General features: G+C 38.3%; 1 protein-coding gene across 1 annotated transcript; it reads left to right on the top strand.

The window, feature by feature from the left end:
• Positions 1–1692: 1692 nt before the first annotated feature.
• Positions 1693–16116, top strand: LOC128209433 (cytochrome P450 2J6-like). The gene is made up of 9 exons (XM_052913457.1): positions 1693–1909; positions 2571–3147; positions 4177–4399; positions 6549–6675; positions 8791–8938; positions 11566–11702; positions 13162–13258; positions 14152–14355; positions 14655–16116. The coding sequence occupies exons 2-9, from the start codon at positions 2760–2762 to the stop codon at positions 14834–14836; spliced, it is 1506 nt and encodes a 501-aa protein (XP_052769417.1). The 5' UTR covers positions 1693–1909; positions 2571–2759; the 3' UTR covers positions 14837–16116.
• Positions 16117–20458: the final 4342 nt, after the last annotated feature.

Raw genomic sequence — 20458 nt, 5'->3', positions numbered from 1 at the left:
AAGCACCGCTACAAAGGGTACAGCTTTCCTGGGTTGAACCAGTACTGAGTACACCGATTCCAAGTTCATGTGCTATCCTTTTATACCGGGCGCTTGGCAAGGGAGCTACTGCATATGGTACCCTATTTGAACTTCTGTCGCGGCCGGGGTTTGAACCCCGCGACCTTCAGCAACCCGAAGCGAAAGCTATGTCGGGGGTGTTAGAAAATGATGCAACACTTGTTAGTTTAATGTTGAAAATGATGTAATGCATCCGTTAAATAAAGATTTGCAATTAAACAAACGTCGTGAAAGACAATTTAGTTTACATTAGAAGTTGGAAATACCATTCATGTTTTGGAAATGAAATGATGTATCCTGACGCACTTGCCAGCTTCCCAGAAAACAAAATGGAGGAAGTGACAGTTCCAACTTCAGGAATTACCAAGATCGGTAAATACTCCTTTTAGAATAAGCGTAACCTTAAAAAAATATAATGTGAATAAATACTTACATACACACTCTTAGTATTTAATTATGTATGGGTGAACATGTATGGCTGGTGGGTGTGAGATCGAAACAATCAATTAGGATGCAATTTTGCAAAAAAATCAATACAGTCAAGTATTACATTAGTATACAAACTCAAAGATAAACGGACGATTTGATCATGTCCAAAATTACCCGAAATATGCTGATTTCAAGACAAAAAAACAGTACCATGAAATGATGATGGCATGTTTACACTCCTTTTTGGGGGATGAGCTGGAGCCAAAAGCAAGGGAGCTTGAGCCAAGGGGTGGAGGCTGAGCCAACGTATAGAGTATAGACTGGCCCCCATAAGCAAAAATGATCCTTCTATAAACCGGTTTTGCGTCCGCCGTATTGCTAATTTCATGGCCTGTCAATATTCGTACAGTTGTCCCATGTTAACAGGTTAGCGGTTAACAATGGGGAAGGTAAGTACACGCTCAAATAGTCCATTTACATTGTTTTATTTGAAAATATCAAGTATAGAAATGTACGTTAATAAGATTATCAATGTTCTTCATTGCATACACTTCCCTTTAAGTTTAAAGACATCCTCACACACAACAGCCGGGGCGGATCCAGGATTCGACGTTAGAGGGGGCGTAACTTAGGGGCGTTCTCTTTTTACTTGCGCCCCTCCCTCCGAAACGGCATTTGGGGTCCTCCCCCAAGAACTTTTTAATAACATCTAGTCCGAAATGGTGCATTTGGGGTGTATTGTATTACTGTTCTTCTCAGATACTGAAATAAAAAGTAAACTTGGGCGATTTTTTTTTTTTTTGGGGGGGGGGGGGTCCGCTTGTGATAACTGTTTAAACTATCGGTAGCTTTTATGATATTGTATAATATGTTTGTAAATAATATATTGCATTTTTTCGTGTTTTTTTTTCTTTCATGCATTCATTATTCGTATTTGTTCTGTGCTTGTAACGACAAGCTATATATACTAAAGTTAAAATAACATTCTGTTCTGTTCTGTTGATTATTATTGGGTCAAAAGCTTCAAACATTGTGAAATACATCTTTCATAATTGAACTTTGTATGATGACCCAAACCTTCACTGGTGTGCTACAGGTCTGAACAGCGACAGGGACAAATTGCAATATTTCAAGTGCACACTTTCGGCATCTGCGTCCGATTAAGTTTTAGCAGGATATAGGGTTTAAACAACATATAGAAACTCGATTGAATTTGAACGTCTATGAAAAAGAAAACATTTTAATAAAGCCTAATTTATGATTGAACATCAAACATTTGTATTGTGTAAATGTGAAAAAAACTATTTAAATGAAATGGCTTTTTAATTATCATATGATATTTCTGGAATATGGTTTCCGTACTAAACAAGGATGTGGATCATAGCAAGCCTACTTCTCTCTCAGTCGTTTAATTGATAAGGTATGATAACTTAAAGTGAGACTCTTATTCAACACCAATACATACACATGTATAACACACATCAATTTTGACTGATTAACCTTTAACTACTTCCTAAATAATGCATGATGAAAACTATTAATAACTGAAAACAAGACTGTAACAGCAAAAATATTAAATGATTGGTGAGTGCTAAAAGATTTACTGTGGTCTTCTATAGTCTTATAACAAATTAAACAAGTTTCTATCAAATTAAACTTGTATCCTTCATAAGAACCATTTTTTCGACATGTTTTCATCCTTTTTGGAATATTAAAACAATATCATTAATTGTGGTTAATCTAATTTGGGAGTAAGAGTGTATCTTTAAGGTTTGTTTCCAACAATGGGTCATTTGAAGTATGACATTTGAACCATTCTCGTTAATAATAAAGATGTTTGTGTTGAGTAAATTGTCCTACTTATGAGTGAAATCGGAAAGTAAATGAATGCACATTAATGATAGTCTGACAACCATGAACAATTCTGCCACAGGAGTACCTGCCTGTTATTGGATCGGCTCACCTGGGCGTAACCGTCTGGAGTTTACGCGATACCCTGATAGATCATTCATAAATCAACATTTGCAAACATACATACCCGTACTCGGGATTGTATACATGTGATGGTTTTATGATTTCAGGTAGTAAACACAACGCAACCGCAAAACTCGTTAAATCTGTGTCACACGTTTACCTATATGAAAGTGAACTGAAGTTTTACCTATTTCTGAAACGGATATGCTATTTGAACGTAACAGTTGACTTGTCGTTTATCAGTTCGACCATATAATATAACAATACCAGTGTGTAGGCTGTACAACTATACACCGATGTCATTACGATCATTGTTCGACAGTGTAGCGAGCGCTGATGGAAGTACTGCGCTTGTGGTGACATTGACTGTGGGATTAGGAATTATAGTTGTAGCCCGGATGTCAACCCGGGGGAAGAGCAGGGGTGGCGGGCGGCCCCCCGGCCCACGCCGACTTCCTATCCTCGGGAACCTCACCCAGCTGGCAGGAAATGGGACGTTCTTTGAAAAACTGAATGAGATGAGAAAAACACACGGGGATGTTCTTTATTTAGAGCTAGGCGCTGTTAAAACCCTGGTCGTTTTTGGACATGACATGGTGAAAAGGCTGTTGGTCGATTATGCGGATAGTTTTCAGTATCGTCCAGTGTGGCTAGTTGAGATTAAAAGCCTACAACTATCAAATGGTAAGGCACCTCTTGCTTGCTTTCACATCTTTTTGTCTCGCTTATGTATTATATCATTAACTATGTCACTCAAATAATGCGATCAAATGCACATCTAATGAATTATATTTACAGGGTTTTGTTATATTAACAGTGTATTTGCAAACAATCGGCACTTTATATCATCAAATATTAATGGCTGGTCGCATAGTGAAACATAATTTCAATTACATGTCAAATTGAGAGTTTTGTTGGATGTCGAAGTTCATCTTCCTGATCAATAAGCAATTGTCACTGGTTTTTATCTTTTTGAACAATACGGACGGAAAAGAGAAAGCGTTCAATTGTACACGCATAAACATGTAGAGATAAGATCGTGCTAATTGTCTAGAGTTTAAATACGAAATCGCGTGGGTGTCGCTCGTGCAATAAATACTCTCTACACTTCAAGTTTAAGTCGTTTTGTCGATTCTTCCTTTTGAACATTTTGATATAAGGCCCATTCAGTGGATATTGCAAATGATTATTTAAACCTTTTCAGAAACAAGATATATTTGGGTGTATAAACCTATACATTGCAGTCCTAGTTGGCAGTATCATTTCAGTGATGGTGAAAATAAACACATATATAAGGAATATAATACTTATATCCAGCAAAACAGTTTTACTACCCCTGACTGAAACTGCCACATAATTTTATGATTGTAGTAAACTAACCTATGATGTCCAACTCTTGAAATTCTAAATACAACAACAACAACAATTACAGATCGCATCTACGACAGAAACGTTCATACGGAAGATTAAACGTATTAGATAAAATAAACAACAGACTTCGCATGTCGAACAGTTTTATAGTGTTCCTTAATATTTGCTCGTAATCATCACGGTGACAATGTTGTAAACAATGAACGTGCACTCAATGTGTCACGAAGCGTATACATACACAATTGTCACTGTGAAATACCACATTAAACGAGTTATTTAAATGAAACCGAAAATGGAGTACAGCATTATACAATCATTTGAATTTAGTTAAATATTTTGCAGGCATTGTCTGGTCCAATGGAGCAGACAATCAGAGATTGCGCAGGTTTGCCTTACCCTGCGTGTTCCCGGGGGTCGGAAAACAGACCCTCGAGCAGCGTATTCAGATCGAAGCTGAAGCTCTGATGTCACAACTGCACGAGCGGTCTGGGGACTCCGCGACTCTAAAGGACCTCTTCTTTAGAGCTATTGGCAACATCAATTGTTCTGTGATATTTGGTAAAAGGTATTCTTTTACAAATATTTATAGAACAGTTATTACGACAGAATAACACACGTTTTGAACGTTTTTTTAGTTTAGTATATTTCTTTCAAAAGCTAACATCATTTCACACCAAAAAACGACTCAATTAATGAAGAATGAAAAATTGCAGTATGAGGTGAGGCCAAAACTGATGGCCATCAATCTTCTCCCCTAAATTACACTTCAGTATGTTGATTATAGAGATCAAACATCGTTTTATACTACGCGCACTAAAAAGTCTATACGAACAAAGCTGTTAGGACTGAATCAACTCCATTTCTCTATTGATTTTCAAACTTCTAACGGTTTAATAAACGTCATTGTAATAAGAGATGTCATAACATGTATACAAAAAAGTATTTTATACAATATAAAATTTCGAAAGTGTGCTTCATTCCGAGCCAGACTTTGAAAAAGTGTCACCCATCCGTGTATGTTTTGAATTAAGTGATCCCTGTCCACTTACCGTTTGGTCATTCGTGGATCACTCTTCCTCAGGTTAGACCTATGGATATTCTCGAGATCCCTCGAGATCCAGTAACACGAGACAGATATCACTAAACCTATTTCATTCGTTGTGATTGACCGGTTGCAATGCGTCAACAATCCCCACCCCTCCCGGTGGTTCATTACAGTCGGCTTTATGACAGGCTCGCCAGCCCTCCCGGTGGTTCATTACAGTCGGCTTTATGACAGGCTCGCCAGCCCTCCCGGTGGTTCATTACAGTCGGCTTTTTGACAGGCTCGCCAGCCCTCCCGGTGGTTCATTACAGTCGGCTTTATGACAGGCTCGCCAGCCCTCCCGGTGGTTCATTACAGTCGGCTTTATGACAGGCTCGCCAGCCCTCCCGGTGGTTCATTACAGTCGGCTTTATGACAGGCTCGCCAGCCCTCCCGGTGGTTCATTAAGTCGGCTTTATGACAGGCTCGCCAGCCCTCCCGGTGGTTCATTTAAAACAGTCGGCTTTATGACAGGCTCGCCAGCCCTCCCGGTGGTTCATTACAGTCGGCTTTATGACAGGCTCGCCAGCCCTCCCGGTGGTTCATTACAGTCGGCTTTATGACAGGCTCGCCAGCCCTCCCGGTGGTTCATTACAGTCGGCTTTATGACAGGCTCGCCAGCCCTCCCGGTGGTTCATTACAGTCGGCTTTATGACAGGCTCGCCAGTCCTCCCGTTGGTTCATTTAAAACAGTCGGCTTTATGACAGGCTCGCCAGCCCTCCCGGTGGTTCATTACAGTCGGCTTTATGACAGGCTCGCCAGTCCTCCCGGTGGTTCATTACAGTCGGCTTTATGACAGGCTCGCCAGCCCTCCCGGTGGTTCATTTAAAACAGTCGGCTATATGACAGGCTGACAGGCTCGCCAGCCCTCCCGGTGGTTCATTACAGTCGGCTTTATGACAGGCTCGCCAGTCCTCCCGGTGGTTCATTACAGTCGGCTTTATGACAGGCTCGCCAGCCCTCCCGGTGGTTCATTACAGTCGGCTTTGTGACAGGCTCGCCAGTCCTCCCGGTGGTTCATTTAAAACAGTCGGCTTTATGACAGGCTCGCCAGCCCTCCCGGTGGTTCATTTAAAACAGTCGGCTTTATGACAGGCTCGCAAGCCCTCCCGGTGGTTCATTTAAAACAGTCGGCTTTATGACAGGCTCGCCAGCCCTCCCGGTGGTTCATTACAGTCGGCTTTATGACAGGCTCGCCAGCCCCCCCGGTGGTTCATTTAAAACAGTCGGCTATATGACAGGCTCGCAAGCCGGGAAATTGCCGAACGTATTTTCTAAGGGTATTTGATACGCTGATCACGTCCAAGACATTTAGAATTATAGGCAATGAATAGTGCAGTTTGTCTAAAATTCTCTTGCTGTATCCCCCCACCCGCCCCCGATAAGACGAAGCATGGAAATGAGTTCTCAAATAATATACCAACGCATACACGTATTTAACTTTCATATGGAATCACACGGTACGTTTAAGCACGTTTACCCTAAATGTCATCTAATGCACACTATCCATCAATTTACGACTCACCATCAATTCATGACTTACCAATCATTTATGCTATTAAATAAAGTATGGGTGATTTGGGCATTTTTGATAAGTGGGCCACAATAATATGATACTCATGTTTGCAGGTACGAGTATGAAGACGCTGAGTTCGGAGAGTTTTTGGCGCTCATGGACAGCCTACTACAGCGGCAGGGTGTCAAAAACCCTCTCAACTTCTTCCCCATCCTCCAGAGACTACCCGAGGGGAAAAAGGTTACTCTGAAATTAAAATATCAGAAGTAAATTTTATAAATATTCTAGGCATGGTGTTGGATAGTTCATGCCAAGAAATACCAGCCAATTTTTCCACTTTTTATTTCTACACGAGAGTCAATTTCAGCTACACATTAACCCCTAATTGACCGAGAATCTGACCATGTGTTTAATCATGTTATCATATCTAGGGAGTTGCTGTAATTCGGGTCAAGATTTGGAAGAATGTATTTAATTTTGCCCAGAAAGACGTGAAGAAGTATCAAGTGTTAGACATAATTACTGAGTACTTAATTTAGTAAAACTTATTATTTACTTATTCTTAAACAAAAATATGTTGTTTTTAATGAGTAACATTATTTTTTTAGACATACGACAGATGTTAATGAAAATGGTATGCTTAACCAACCGTTTTATTTGGAATGAAAGTGTAACCTATATTACATTATATATGAATCTGGCCGTCTCATAGGTCGAATTATATTTAAGGGTATGCTTTACTTAGCGTATGGATATTGATTTTAAAGGCTTACTCTACTAATTACATAATTAAGCTATACACGTACCTCGGTAATATCACGTGATAACACCGACTAGCCAATCACGCATAAGGAATGAATTCTACCTGGTAGACATACCCAGTAATCTTTTTAATGGAAAAATACGAAATAACTGCTAAACTTAAATAAATTGTAAACTATGTGGTACTTCAGTTAGTAAGTTTCAATGCATTGTACACATCGATGCCAAGTTTATGTCAGTTTTCGACAATTTTCTCTTTTTTTTCGCTATTTTATCGTACGGAGTACAGCCCTTTTAAGCAGATTTTCGACATCCACAGATAAACGACTCCCCGGTATCATTTTATTAAATATACATGAGTCATAACATTTTGAGCCGGTAGTCGATAAGTTTGACTTGGGTTCGTGATTCTATTTGGGTCAAAATACATCCTCACGCCGGCCAAATCCTAATAACCTCTTATAGAACAATACCGTAATCAAGTTGTTGATTTTAACGACTTGATTACGGTGTTGTTCTATAAGAGGCTATTAGGATTTGGCCTGCGTGAGGAAAATATTTAGCTGTTGGGGAACTAAGTAATATAGTTGGTACATTTGTACTTGATGTTTTCAATCTTTAAACATAATTCAAGAGTGTGGCTTAGATAGTTAAATATTGTTATCATAAACAATATCAAAGATGTAATGCTTAGCTTATTTAATTAATAATTATACTTTTTATAGTTAAGAAAATCATGTCAATACTTAATAATAAACTATTAATGAATTTTTTGTTTTATTTTTGACAAGTGTCGTAATAAACAAAATGAGATGAAGCGTTAAACAAAAGAAACATGCACTTTAGAAAGATTTTTCCGAAAAATGACCAAAATCATTGCTCCCCGGAATTCCTTGTTGGTCGTAATGGCCATAAAATGAAGTGAATTAGCTGTTACAGCAGATAACTGATAAAATTACATGGAGAACCAAGTCAGCCCTTTAACCCTTAGCACAAAACCACTGAATGGAACAAAATGCATATGCTGCTAAAATCCAGGTATATGCTGGCATACAGGGGTTTCCTTCTTAATCTAAAATTGGATAGGATTTCTTGGCATGTCGTATGGAATTCAAAAATATTTGAATGTATTTACCGACCTGTCCAATTTTCAAATTCAGTTTACGAATATTTTCGGGTCTTAAAATAGAAATGGCAGAACTGATCTGAAAGAATGACCCTGTAACGAAGAGGTTTGACATTGTCATTTTCTTTTAATTTCTTTTCCCGTCTGAGTGCACGCCTTGAAACAGCGAGTGTTCGATGAGAGAAGAAAGGGGAATTAAAACTAATTGATGTAAAACTTGGCAATTGCGTATTCAGACAACGGTTTTTGTATTTAAGATCAAGAAACATTAAAACATATTGCTTTACTCATACTTCAAAGAGGACTCCATTGTCAATGGCTTTCAACCGCTCGCATATATATATATATATATATATCAAACGTTTCAAACAGGTGGACCGGTGTGGGTGGAAGCGATATCTGACTGTTGTATAAAACATTGCCATGATCACGGTGACGGGTCTCGTATAAGTATGTTCCTATTTCAGCCGAAAGCTACCAGAGAAGTTCTGTCTAAAGTGAGCGCGTTCCTGCACCGGAAGTTGGTGGAGGCACGCACAGACTTTGATAAGGACAACATCCGGGGACTTCTGGACATGTACTTGGCTCAGGAGAGTGATGACAATCCCATCAAAGGTGTGTGTGTGTGAACAATATTAATAGTTACACTTACAATTTACTTATTCCAATGCGACATTTGAACTAAACAGCTGAACAATAGCGATTCAAAGACGAATTTACGTTGCATTATTTCGGTTGTATGAATAGCGATTGCTTTAATGACGTCACTTATTTCATCGACGTCACTACAACATTTTACTGCAATAAAACGTTATTTGACCAAATTACAAACACCGTTTCTGTAAGAACAGACTGGCTGAGTGTACAACTACTGCTGTATTTGTCTGATTATTTTAACCAACGCACCTTATTACAGAAAAACACTTTGACTACAGAACATTGATTGTTATTTGAACACATACAGTTCATCGTTGTTACATTAACATAAATACATGGCATAGCAATATAAGTTAAATGCGGAAATGCAATTAACATATCGAACATCAAAAAGTTGAACACATGTTAAAGATAAATAAAGTTAAGCATTATTATAAGAAGCGTTATTTCGTAATGTAAAGACACGTTTGCAATATAAAGCAAGTTTCTTTTACATGCAGTATTTTCAGAATATTGGATACAATTTAGAACAATATATTTCAGAATATAATGAATACTGTATCGGGGTAATCATCTGCACCGAAAACGCCCTGTTCAGGAAACCTGATATTGTAGTGTAAATTGTTTTGCAAGGAGTGGGTGTCTATGCGCATTTCAATTCAAGTTAAGCTTTCGGTTGCACGGTTTTCTTAACCGTTAATTGGTAATAGCTTAATTGCATTATAAACTTTATGCTATTCAAGTACATATATCAACTTTATGAGATGATTATATTCGCGTTTTGTTTGTTGCATACTCTTTATGTAATCGTAAACTATTCAAAAACGATTTAATAAACTCATATTATGTACTGAGTTGAACAGTATATTTATGCATATCATTGAATATACCAAACAGGATGCAACAGCAAAAGGCCGCGTGTGAAATGGACACTTTAACGAGAATATAACTCATACCAAACTATAGCATGTAAGAATGAAATATTTATATAAAAAAATGAGTGTTCAACATCTCGGGTGCAAGTCTGAGCTGGTACATTAACATTGTCTTTCACTACCAAATCTTTACACAACTGGATTTTGCAAAACTAAAAGTATTTAACCTTTAAAGCCTGAACACTCATGGAAAGGAGACAAATGCACAATTCATACCATGGTAAGCTTGATCCTGTTAAAAGGGGATTAAGATTGTTCGAGAAATTAAGACCAATGTGGAGATGCATTCTTTTGTTTTAATGACCGATTTAGGATTATTTTTTTACTTTTGGTCTTCAACTATTAAGCCATTACGCCGGGCGCAGCCCAACGCCGACCTAATTGTTTAGAAGACCAAAAATAAAGAAACACCATCCTTATTGTTTCTCACAAGACGTGGGAATATATACGAGCCAGCGCGCATGCGCAAACCGCTGAAAATTAAAAAAATAAGACAAAATGGTACATGGGTGATCGTTTTCGTCGGTAGCGTATTAACGATTATATCAGAATCCGTCCGGCGATCCTGTTAGCAGGGACAAGAGACTGAACACTAGATGATTTGAGCGACTTTGAGTCACTATTAAAATGTCGAACCCGGGTGGCGCATTCGCTTCTCACCAAGGCGAACCTGGTTCGATTCCCGGTCTGGGCGCACGTGAGTTTGGTTTGTGGTCACCAAGCCGGACAAGTAGGTTATCTCCGGGTTCTCCGGTTCCCCCCACAGCACAAGACCACACTCTCGCGTAAAATCGTGCCAACGACAGAATTAATATTATGTTGTAATAACTTGTTTCACAAGTGTTCACAAATATATAAGTTTAAAACTGTTAAAATGTAATCCATTAGACCAACATTCGAACCACTAGGGAAGTTGAATACTTAAGAATACAACAAGGAAGTTTTGAATTGTTTGAACTTTTAAAACTTGAGTGTTGTACTTTGTTGTCAATGAAATTATCTAGACTGGTTCGCATGTGTTTCCTTATTGATCAATCAAGTACATCTTTTTCTTTTTGTAAAACCAATGTTATTGCACGCTATTAGTAGAGATGCAGTTGTATACCAACAACCAACTGAATGTATTAATATGGTTAATTGATTGGTTTAGTCAAAATAAGCCACATTTTCATTCGTTAGTCGATATGTTTCCAATAATTACTACTGACCAATTAAGTTATTTAAATATGCGAACGAACCTAAATAAAACCATTCTACAACTTATTAACAATTAATAGAATATTGGCTGCATAGGTGTATCAAACTGGGGATAGTTTCCGCAAAGGAATATAAATTCACGCGTTTCAAATGCCAACATTTCTATCCAGTGCGTGTAGTTTCGATCCCCACTCCCACAAAACAACTAACTTTCTCCCGCGCGGGACGTGAGAATGACGTTAACGGATCAGGGAAGCTCTATCCAGGGTTACATCCTGCCTGAGCACTGTGCCTCACAACCTAACACGACTGATACTCACAGTTGGGGTGACGCCCATAGATAGTGCGGAGGCGGTGTAAAATAAAAGTACACACCCACAGCTAGGATTTCCCGCTTTCTTGTTTCAGTACAGTACACACCCACATCAAGCATTTCCCGCTTTGTTGTTTCAGAGGAGAATGTCTACCACATTGTCCGGGACTTTTTCGTGGCTGGCACAGAAAACGTGGCTATTGCGCTCGTCTGGCTCGTAGGATATACGGCACGTGATGAGAACGTGCAAGACACGTGCCGGAAGTGCGTCAAAGAGGTAGGTTCAACCCTCAACGAAATCAATTTATATGTTGAGTTGAGTTAAGATGAGTAAGTGTTGTATATATCTTAGTTCTTCAAAAAGCTGTGAAGTCGTATTAATCAGCATCGTTGTTTAAACACAATACCTCATGGTCTGTGAACGATATTAACATGAAACTTAGTATAGCAGTACGAATGTACCAAGTCCAGACATGACTGTTGGCCAACAGAGAAAACAACTCCGGACTGTTTTTAAGGGGCTAGACATCAGATGATACAATTTCAAGAAAACAAGAAAATTGTCAAAAACTTTCATAAATATGACATCGTTGTGTACAACGCATTGACACTTACTGTTGTATCGCTTACGTCACATGCATCCTTCGCAGTTATTGCACATTTTTCCAATTCGAAATTTACTAGGGTTTTCTACCACGTAAATCACAGTTAGTTTAAAAAAAGCGTCGGTCTATATGTTTTTGTACTCATAAACATATATGATTTGAACTTGGAAACCATTATGCGCTATTACACAGATTAGACAGCAACATGATGTATTATCAGCCTCCTACTAGCTCGCATTGATAATTCTAGGCTTGTTTTGAGGAAATACTGCATTTGCCGATTTTTGGACCATCTGGTGTCTAGCCCCTTTAAATCCTGTTGTTGGATCAAACAGTCACCACCATCATGTGGTAGTGTTTGTCTGTTGAACTTAGAGTGAATTCCACTAATGCATTTAATTGCGGCCACTCGTACTTCGATGTTTCAAAGTGTTTCGCTGAAGTGCCCACATTTATCGAGGAAACACTGCAATTTATTAACTGACATGGACCCTTGAATAATCTCGCACGGTGTCGCTTTTCTCTTTATAATTGTGCATGGCTTATATTTCAAACAACAAGGATTGAAAGACCTGTTTTTAACTCCGTTCACGGCATTCCTTGAAATGTCAAATTGAAATGGAAAATCCCCCGCCATATCATCTCACAGCCAATTGCCACCATACATTGGTTTAAATGATGGGAAATGTGTTCGCGTTCCCTAAATGATCTTAAATGGACTGTGACATTTGGCGAAAACTTCACGTTTTCTGAATTCAGGATTCCAATTCAGGAATCGACATTCGTCTTACACGACACAACGAGTTTGACAGAGCAGGGACAAAATAGTTCCATACATAATGAATACTATTATAGAATTATGTTACAAAATACAGTTTAAATGTAATTGAGCAGTTTGACGTATAAACAAACTAACACACTTAGCAAAAAAGATCAGAAAACTGAGAAAACTGATCACGTGATTTTGTACTGTCATAATAAAGGGCCTTTCGGCGGCGAAAACCGTTCCATAGCTTTCTATATATATTTAAACGATTTTCACGCTGTTAGAATTATTTGCACTGTCGATTAAAATAATGTATCGAAGAAAACATTAAAAATACTTAAGTATCCATATTTCTTTGCTACCAGTTTTTGGGCGAGCGTTCCTGTCCCGGCATGGAGGACATCAAACACATGCCGTATCTGGAAGCCACGGTCAACGAGGCACTCAGGCTGGCGTCCATCAGTGAGATATTTGCATATAAATGAGGGTCATTACATGTCATTGACGTTTTTTTCTCATATGTAATGGGGAGTGAGTCTAAAGAGTTAATGCCGTTAGAAGATTATACAAATAAGACGGCTCAAACTCTTGCATATACTGGATGGTGTGCATACAGAGTTTATGCCCCTTTCTTCGGTCTTATCAACTTCAAGACATTAATTGCCAGTTGTAATTACCAAAGGACGGTCTGATTACCAGAAAGGCTGATAAGAGTTTTTACCAACTGCCATAATGTTAAGTTTTATTCCTGCTTTATGTTGAAGCCATTCCGCTGTGTTAGAGTGTAGCAGATGGCAGACACGAGACGATTCGTCTATTTAACGACCATTATCTTTCTCACAGTCATCCGAAGTAATGAAATTCGGAAATGTATTCTTTCAATCCAGAAACGTTAATTAACAAGTACCTTCTTCTAGGTTTTATTAAACTGTAACTAAGGTAACAACTGTATTGGAGAACCGCTCTTTATTTGGTGTTTGAATGTTTGCGTGGGTCAATGGCCATCGAGGTTTTTTCAAATTTACATTAGTTGTACGGACGAAGGCACCAACAAACACCAAACAAGTCAGCGTGCGGCCGAGGTACGCCCACTCTAGTTTCATTGAACTCTATCATGTACTTGGGAGAACTGCTCATGTCCTTGACATCGCAGATCTCCATTGCGTTCGTAACAAATGCCAAACTTTACTCTAACAACTTCTAAGAAATATGGTTTCCTAATTCATGTCTTATACGTAATAAGTCCGAGAGCCCGTGTTTTTGCATGAGTCTGGCCAAATGACATTTTTTGCCGTACGATGTTTGTATACGACATTTCCACATATAATACATGTTGTAACCTCAAATACTTGCAGCGCCCCTGTCGGTGCCCCACGCGACACAGGAGGAGGTGGAGTTCGAGGGTTACACAATCCCTCGTGACACAATGGTGCTTACGCACATGCAGTCTGTTAACCTTGACCCCGCCTACTGGGAGGAGCCGGACAACTTCCGGCCGGAGAGGTTCATTAAGGATGACGCTGTTGTGAGCAAGGAAGCATTTTATCCGTATTCAATTGGTAAGTGTCACGTTGATATCAGCTTGAGACGTAGTTAAATCTGCATGTTGACTAATAAACTCCATCTTGAATGTAAATCAAGTTGAAGATACTTGGCGCAAACTATGACCCACTGGCTCCTAAATAAAAACGCCATATTAATAAAATCATCAACTGAATAACGAGCTTGCATTTTCGGCAGTCAGTTCTCTACCATTTAGATTACAATTAATCGGTCCGAAAAATCTCCTGCCAATGGGGCATTGGCCCAATCCCACACATTTGGAAACCTTTATGAACTGTTACTGTGCTTCTTTCAGGTCCTCGATATTGTCTAGCGGCAAAGTTGTCACAAATGGAGCTGACTATAATGTTCGCAACATTAATTAAACACTTCCGGTTTACGACGGCTGCCGGCGCGGAGGCGCCCTCATTGAGACATACACAGCCTGGAGCATTCGTAGAACCGGAAACGTTCAAAGTCACCTGGTCATCTGTTTAAAAGAGGAAGTTAATACACTAATATGGTGAAATATACCTATGTATTGAGGGTATCCGATGTATAAGTTAAGGTAGTCATTTTATAGAGCATTTGACCATTATGTTAACTTGTGATGGCTTGTGCTGGTATTCTTTTTGTTTTATTTTAAATGGTATAAATTCCTCATTATAAATATTTAGATAAAATTACCAAAATAACGAATGTTTAATAGACATTCTGGTTATTAATTTTTTTCCTGATTTCAACTGAATTCGGACCGTAAGATGACCTTCTTTCAAGACCGAAACGGTTTATGTGTAATAGTGTTTGCATTAAGACTCTTAAACCCTTTAAAACTATTAGTTTGTTACCAGGGGTCTCATATTTATACATCAGATACCTTAATCAATTCGACCTGTATCACGGTTCTGTTTCATCAGGCTGGCACTGTGATGCCGGCTAATATTGAATAATAATCATATTACAATACAAAGATTGTATAAATGTTGTATTTAATAGCATATGTCTTTAGAGGTAAATTTTGCTTACACTCGAGGAAACTTTCTCCACGGGACCATTTGGAATGATTTGGTCACATTAGTTAATTATTGAACGTAACTATGACTTATACAGCACTTCGAGTTATCATAGGCGATATGGTAATATGTGACCATCAATATAACTATTAATTACTGTCAAAATTAGTAGTTTATCTACCAGAATTTGTAAATAGCTATACAGTATTGTCATTACATGCACATATATAAATATAGTATTTTATTATATGCTTTCCGGAGGTTAACAGAGATTTATCAGAGAAATTAAATTGATAGTTTCACTTTTTTAAATTTAAGCCCGCTCTCAGTTCCAAATCAAACAACAGCGCGCACAGGGCTGGGACACAATTTTAACGACGTCATTTCCGAAATGACGTTACGTGCGCATATAAATTGGCGCGTTTTTCTATAGAAGTGTAATTAAATGACCCTTTACTCCATTTCTTGGCATATATTAAAAAGAAAAAAAAATATATGTTTGTTTCAGTGAATGATAGCAATATATTTCACCTCGTGAATACCAAAATTGAATATTTCACTCGTGGCAATGCCACTCGTGACATATATCTTTTGGTGCTCAATCGGTAAAATATGTAGCGATCTTACATTGAAATAAACAATTAGTATCTATGTATATATAAATATCATCACTGTTACTTTACATGTACACCGCAAAATAATCGCCGCCCTTCATTTCCTTCTTCGTATTATATTTTTTGAAGAAAAATAAATGATATAAATATCGTCTGTGTTTATCATGCTCACATGCAAAAGATTTTCGTAAATTAAGGTTGAATAATCAGGACGAAAAACAAGACATACCCGCAAGTGTTTATGTAGGGCAAAATACAGGACATTCGAGCTGTGCTTATGTAGGGCAATCTACGAGACATGTTAAGAGTGTTTAGGTAGTGCAAACTACAAGATATGTGTAGATTGCTTATGTAGGGCAAAACACAAGATATGTGTAGATTGCTTATGTAGGGCAAGCTACAAGATATGTGTAGATTGCTTATGTAGGAATAGCGACAAGATATGTGTAGATTGCTTATGTAGGGCAAACTGCAATATATGTGTAGGTTGCTTATGTAGGGCAAAATGCAATATATGTGTAGGTTGCTTATGTAGGGCAAAATGCAAGATATGTGTAGATTGCTAATGTAGGGCAAACTGCATGATATGTGTAGATTGCTTATGTAGGGCAAGCTACAAGATATGTGTAGATTGCTTATGTAGGAATAGCTACAAGATATGTGTAGATTGCTTATGTAGGGCAAACTGCAATATATGTGTAGGTTGCTTATGTAGGGCAAAATACAATATATGTGTAGGTTGCTTATGAAGGGCAAAATGCAAGATATGTGTAGATTGCTAATGTAGGGCAAACTGCATGATATGTGTAGATTGCTTATGTAGGGCAAGCTACAAGATATGTGTAGATTGCTTATGTAGGAATAGCTACAAGATATGTGTAGATTGCTTATGTAGGGCAAACTGCAATATATGTGTAGGTTGCTTATGTAGGGCAAACTGCAATATATGTGTAGGTTGCTTATGTAGGGCAAAATGCAAGATATGTGTAGATTGCTAATGTAGGGCAAACTGCATGATATGTGTAGATTGCTTATGTAGGGCAAGCTACGAGATATGTGTAGATTGCTTATGTAGGGCAAGCTACGAGATATGTGTAGATTGCTTATGTAGGAGAAGCTACACGACATGTGTAGATTGCTTATATAGGGCAAACTGCAAGATATGTGTAGATTGCTTATGTAGGGCAAACTGCAAGATATGTGTAGATTGCTTATGTAGGGCAAGCTACAAGATATGTGTAGATTGCTTATGTAGGGCAAGCTACGAGATATGTGTAGATTGCTTATGTAGGGCAAACTACAAGATATGTGTAGATTGCTTATATAGGGCAAAGTACATGATATGTGTAGATTGCTTATGTAGGGCAAGCTACAAGATATGTGTAGATTGCTTATGTATGGCAAACTGCAAGATATGTGAAGAGTGTTTAGGTAGCGCAAACAACAAGATATGTGCAGATTGCTTATGTAGGGCAAACTACAAGATGTGTGTACATTGCTTCTGTAGGGCAAACTATAAGATATGTGAAGAGTGTTTAAGTAGGGCAAACTACAAGCTATGTGTAGATTGCTTATGTAGGCCAATCTACAAGACATGTTAAGAGTGTTTAGGTAGGGCAAACTACAAGATATGTGTAGATTGCTTATGTAGGGCAAACTACAGGATATGTGTAGATTGCTTATGTAGGGCAAACTACAAGATATGTGAAGAGTATTTATGTAGGGCAAACTACGAAACATGTCAGGAGTACTTATGTAGGGCAAACTAAAGATACGTGAAGGGTATTTATGTAAGGCAAACTATAAGGTATATGAATAGTGTTTATGTAGGGCAAAATACAAAACATGTGAGGAGTATTTATGATGGACAAACTACCAAACATGTGAGAGTGTTTATGTAAGGCAAATACCAGTAGTATATCACGCATGGTTATCAGGGGCAATATACATACATACGTGAGGCGTGTAAATGTAGGGCAAAAGACAAGAGATACGTGAGGCGTGTAAATGTAGGGCGAAAGACAAGACATACGTGAGGCGTGTAAATGTAGGGCGAAAGACAAGACATACGTGAGGCGTGTAAATGTAGGGCAAATGACAAGACATACGTGAGGCGTGTAAATGTAGGGCGAAAGACAAGACATACGTGAGGCGTGTATATGTAGGGCGAAAGACAAGACATACGTGAGGCGTGTATATGTAGGGCGAAAGACAAGACATACGTGAGGCGTGTATATGTAGGGCGAAAGACAAGACATACGTGAGGCGTGTATATGTAGGGCGAAAGACAAGACATACGTGAGGCGTGTATATGTAGGGCGAAAGACAAGACATACGTGAGGCGTGTAAAAGGGCAAAAGACAAGACATACGTGAGGCGTGTATATGTATTGCAAAAGACAAGACATACGTGAGGCGTGTTTATGTAGGGCGAAAGACACATGATAAACATGAATACATTTAAGACGAAATATGTATATGCAACGTGTATATAAATCTACAGGTACAAATGCAAGGACGTATTTATACAATAGTGTGCTTACGTAGGCTGAAAGACATGGGAAGTGTGAATTTGTAGGGCGAACGACATAAGCCTCATATATGCATGTATACATATACTCATTCGCGAAAATTCTTGATTTCAAAAACGCAAAGTAATGGTTTTCTTACTTCACGTCTTTCAAAATGATGTCAATAGCATGTCTTTTGCAGATCGGACCAGCAATGGTATGGTTGATGGATTATACAATCGTGGATCTTATATACATATATATATGTACACACATTTACATTGGATGTTTTTGTTTTCAGATTGTGTATTCTATTTTTTTTATCTTATAACGGATCCACATTATTATTTGCGATTGAATTAGTGATTATAAACATAACTGAGACGAGTATAATTAAAGGTATGTATAAGAATACGATACAGAAGAAGAGGCTTTAAGAGCAACAGGTTTATATGATGTTTGGTTTAACTGTACATATAGATTAGTGTAGGTAAAAATGTTTATGAGTATGACTATTATTGGTGGTTGATAAGCAACCCAGCTACAGTTATTATGTTAAGCGCTATTAAATGTCGCTTAAGCCAATTTTAGTCAAAGTATGCACGTATACACCGTAATGTATAGCTGTAAGAGCACTGCAGAAGTAGTGCGTTGTTGTCGGTGTCTATAAAAGGTTCTAAAGGTGCTCCGAGAAGCCGCAGAGTCCATTGTATATGTTCTAAATTATTAAAGCTTTCAGAGTCGTGTCCATTCAAAAGAGTATTCATTTGGTAAGTAAAGCCTTCCCTGATTGCCAATGTGTGATTACACTCGCTCGCTTAATAAATGTACAAATTCTTCATGAAAGGTTAAATTACACTTAGCACAATGTCGAAGGTCTGCACCACAATTTTGCTATAATCCTTGTTGTGTGTCGAAAAAAACTTTTACTGGAAATGGTATACATAATAGCAGGTTGTATACAGGGTTGAAGAAAACGAAATAGCATAACATCGCAATCATTAGGTGTACGGGAAGCCCAGCATAACTTGCATTTAAGTATAACAAAATTGTTAACCATGCGTTTCTAAGTTTGTTTATCTGGGGTGGCTCTTTCTACGGAGAAGTAGCTATTTAGCACAAATTGCATGTTGTATTTGGTCAACATATATCTGGTATAAATCCTTTGATTGAGTTGTTTTCAAGGATTTAAGAAATATATTTTCTCACACAATATTGTTTGCTAATACATTGGTTTGGAAGCATAAACAACTTCTGTAAGAACATCAGTTTTCTTCTTTCGACGTGTGTGTCTAGCTTAGTTAATTCTAGAATAGATTCCGACATATCCGATCTGGTAGAGGATGCAGTTCTTGTATCTTTTTGGCTACGAAGTGTTGGAGACGGTTGATGGCTAAGGTGTCAACGTTAGTCATAGAGTTCCAGAGTTCGGAGAGAGCAATGGGAATTACAATTGTTTGTAAAGACTTGTGGAGAGTTAGAGATTCACACCGAGAAGGTGGACACCCAGGCCCACCATTGAAAAAAGCATTTTAAGCTTTCTGTAAACGTTCTGAAATGCCTGTACCTATTTTAAGACTGTCCTCTTGGGAAATGCCTAGGTGCGTTATTGATGTAACCTGTAACCCGGCAAATGTTTGGCTGCCGCAACTGACAGACAAAAGCCGGGAGCCATGCTTACGTATCTCTAGGTCTTGTAGTAGGCTATCGAAACAAGCGAAATAGTAATCAAAGCACTGAAAGTGCTGATGGACGGTGACATTGTTCGGTCTGCTGCAAGTATAGAACTAAGTCCTTTCTCTTATAAACACAGAAAATCACCGGAACCTAATCTTGAATATAGAAGCATAATTTAAACACTGTTAGGTGAGGACAATTAGACAATGCTTCAAACCAAATATCTAAGCTTGATATTTATTTTCCAAACATAATTATTCATCTTAATGCTGTAGCTTTGAAATGTTGATTAAAAGGTCACCTGGCA

This window comes from Mya arenaria, chromosome 11, assembly GCF_026914265.1.
Source record: "Mya arenaria isolate MELC-2E11 chromosome 11, ASM2691426v1".
Classification (NCBI taxonomy): Eukaryota; Metazoa; Mollusca; class Bivalvia; order Myida; family Myidae; genus Mya; species Mya arenaria.
Note: the sequence above shows the minus strand (reverse complement) of the source record. Positions and strands in the feature narration are given on the sequence as shown.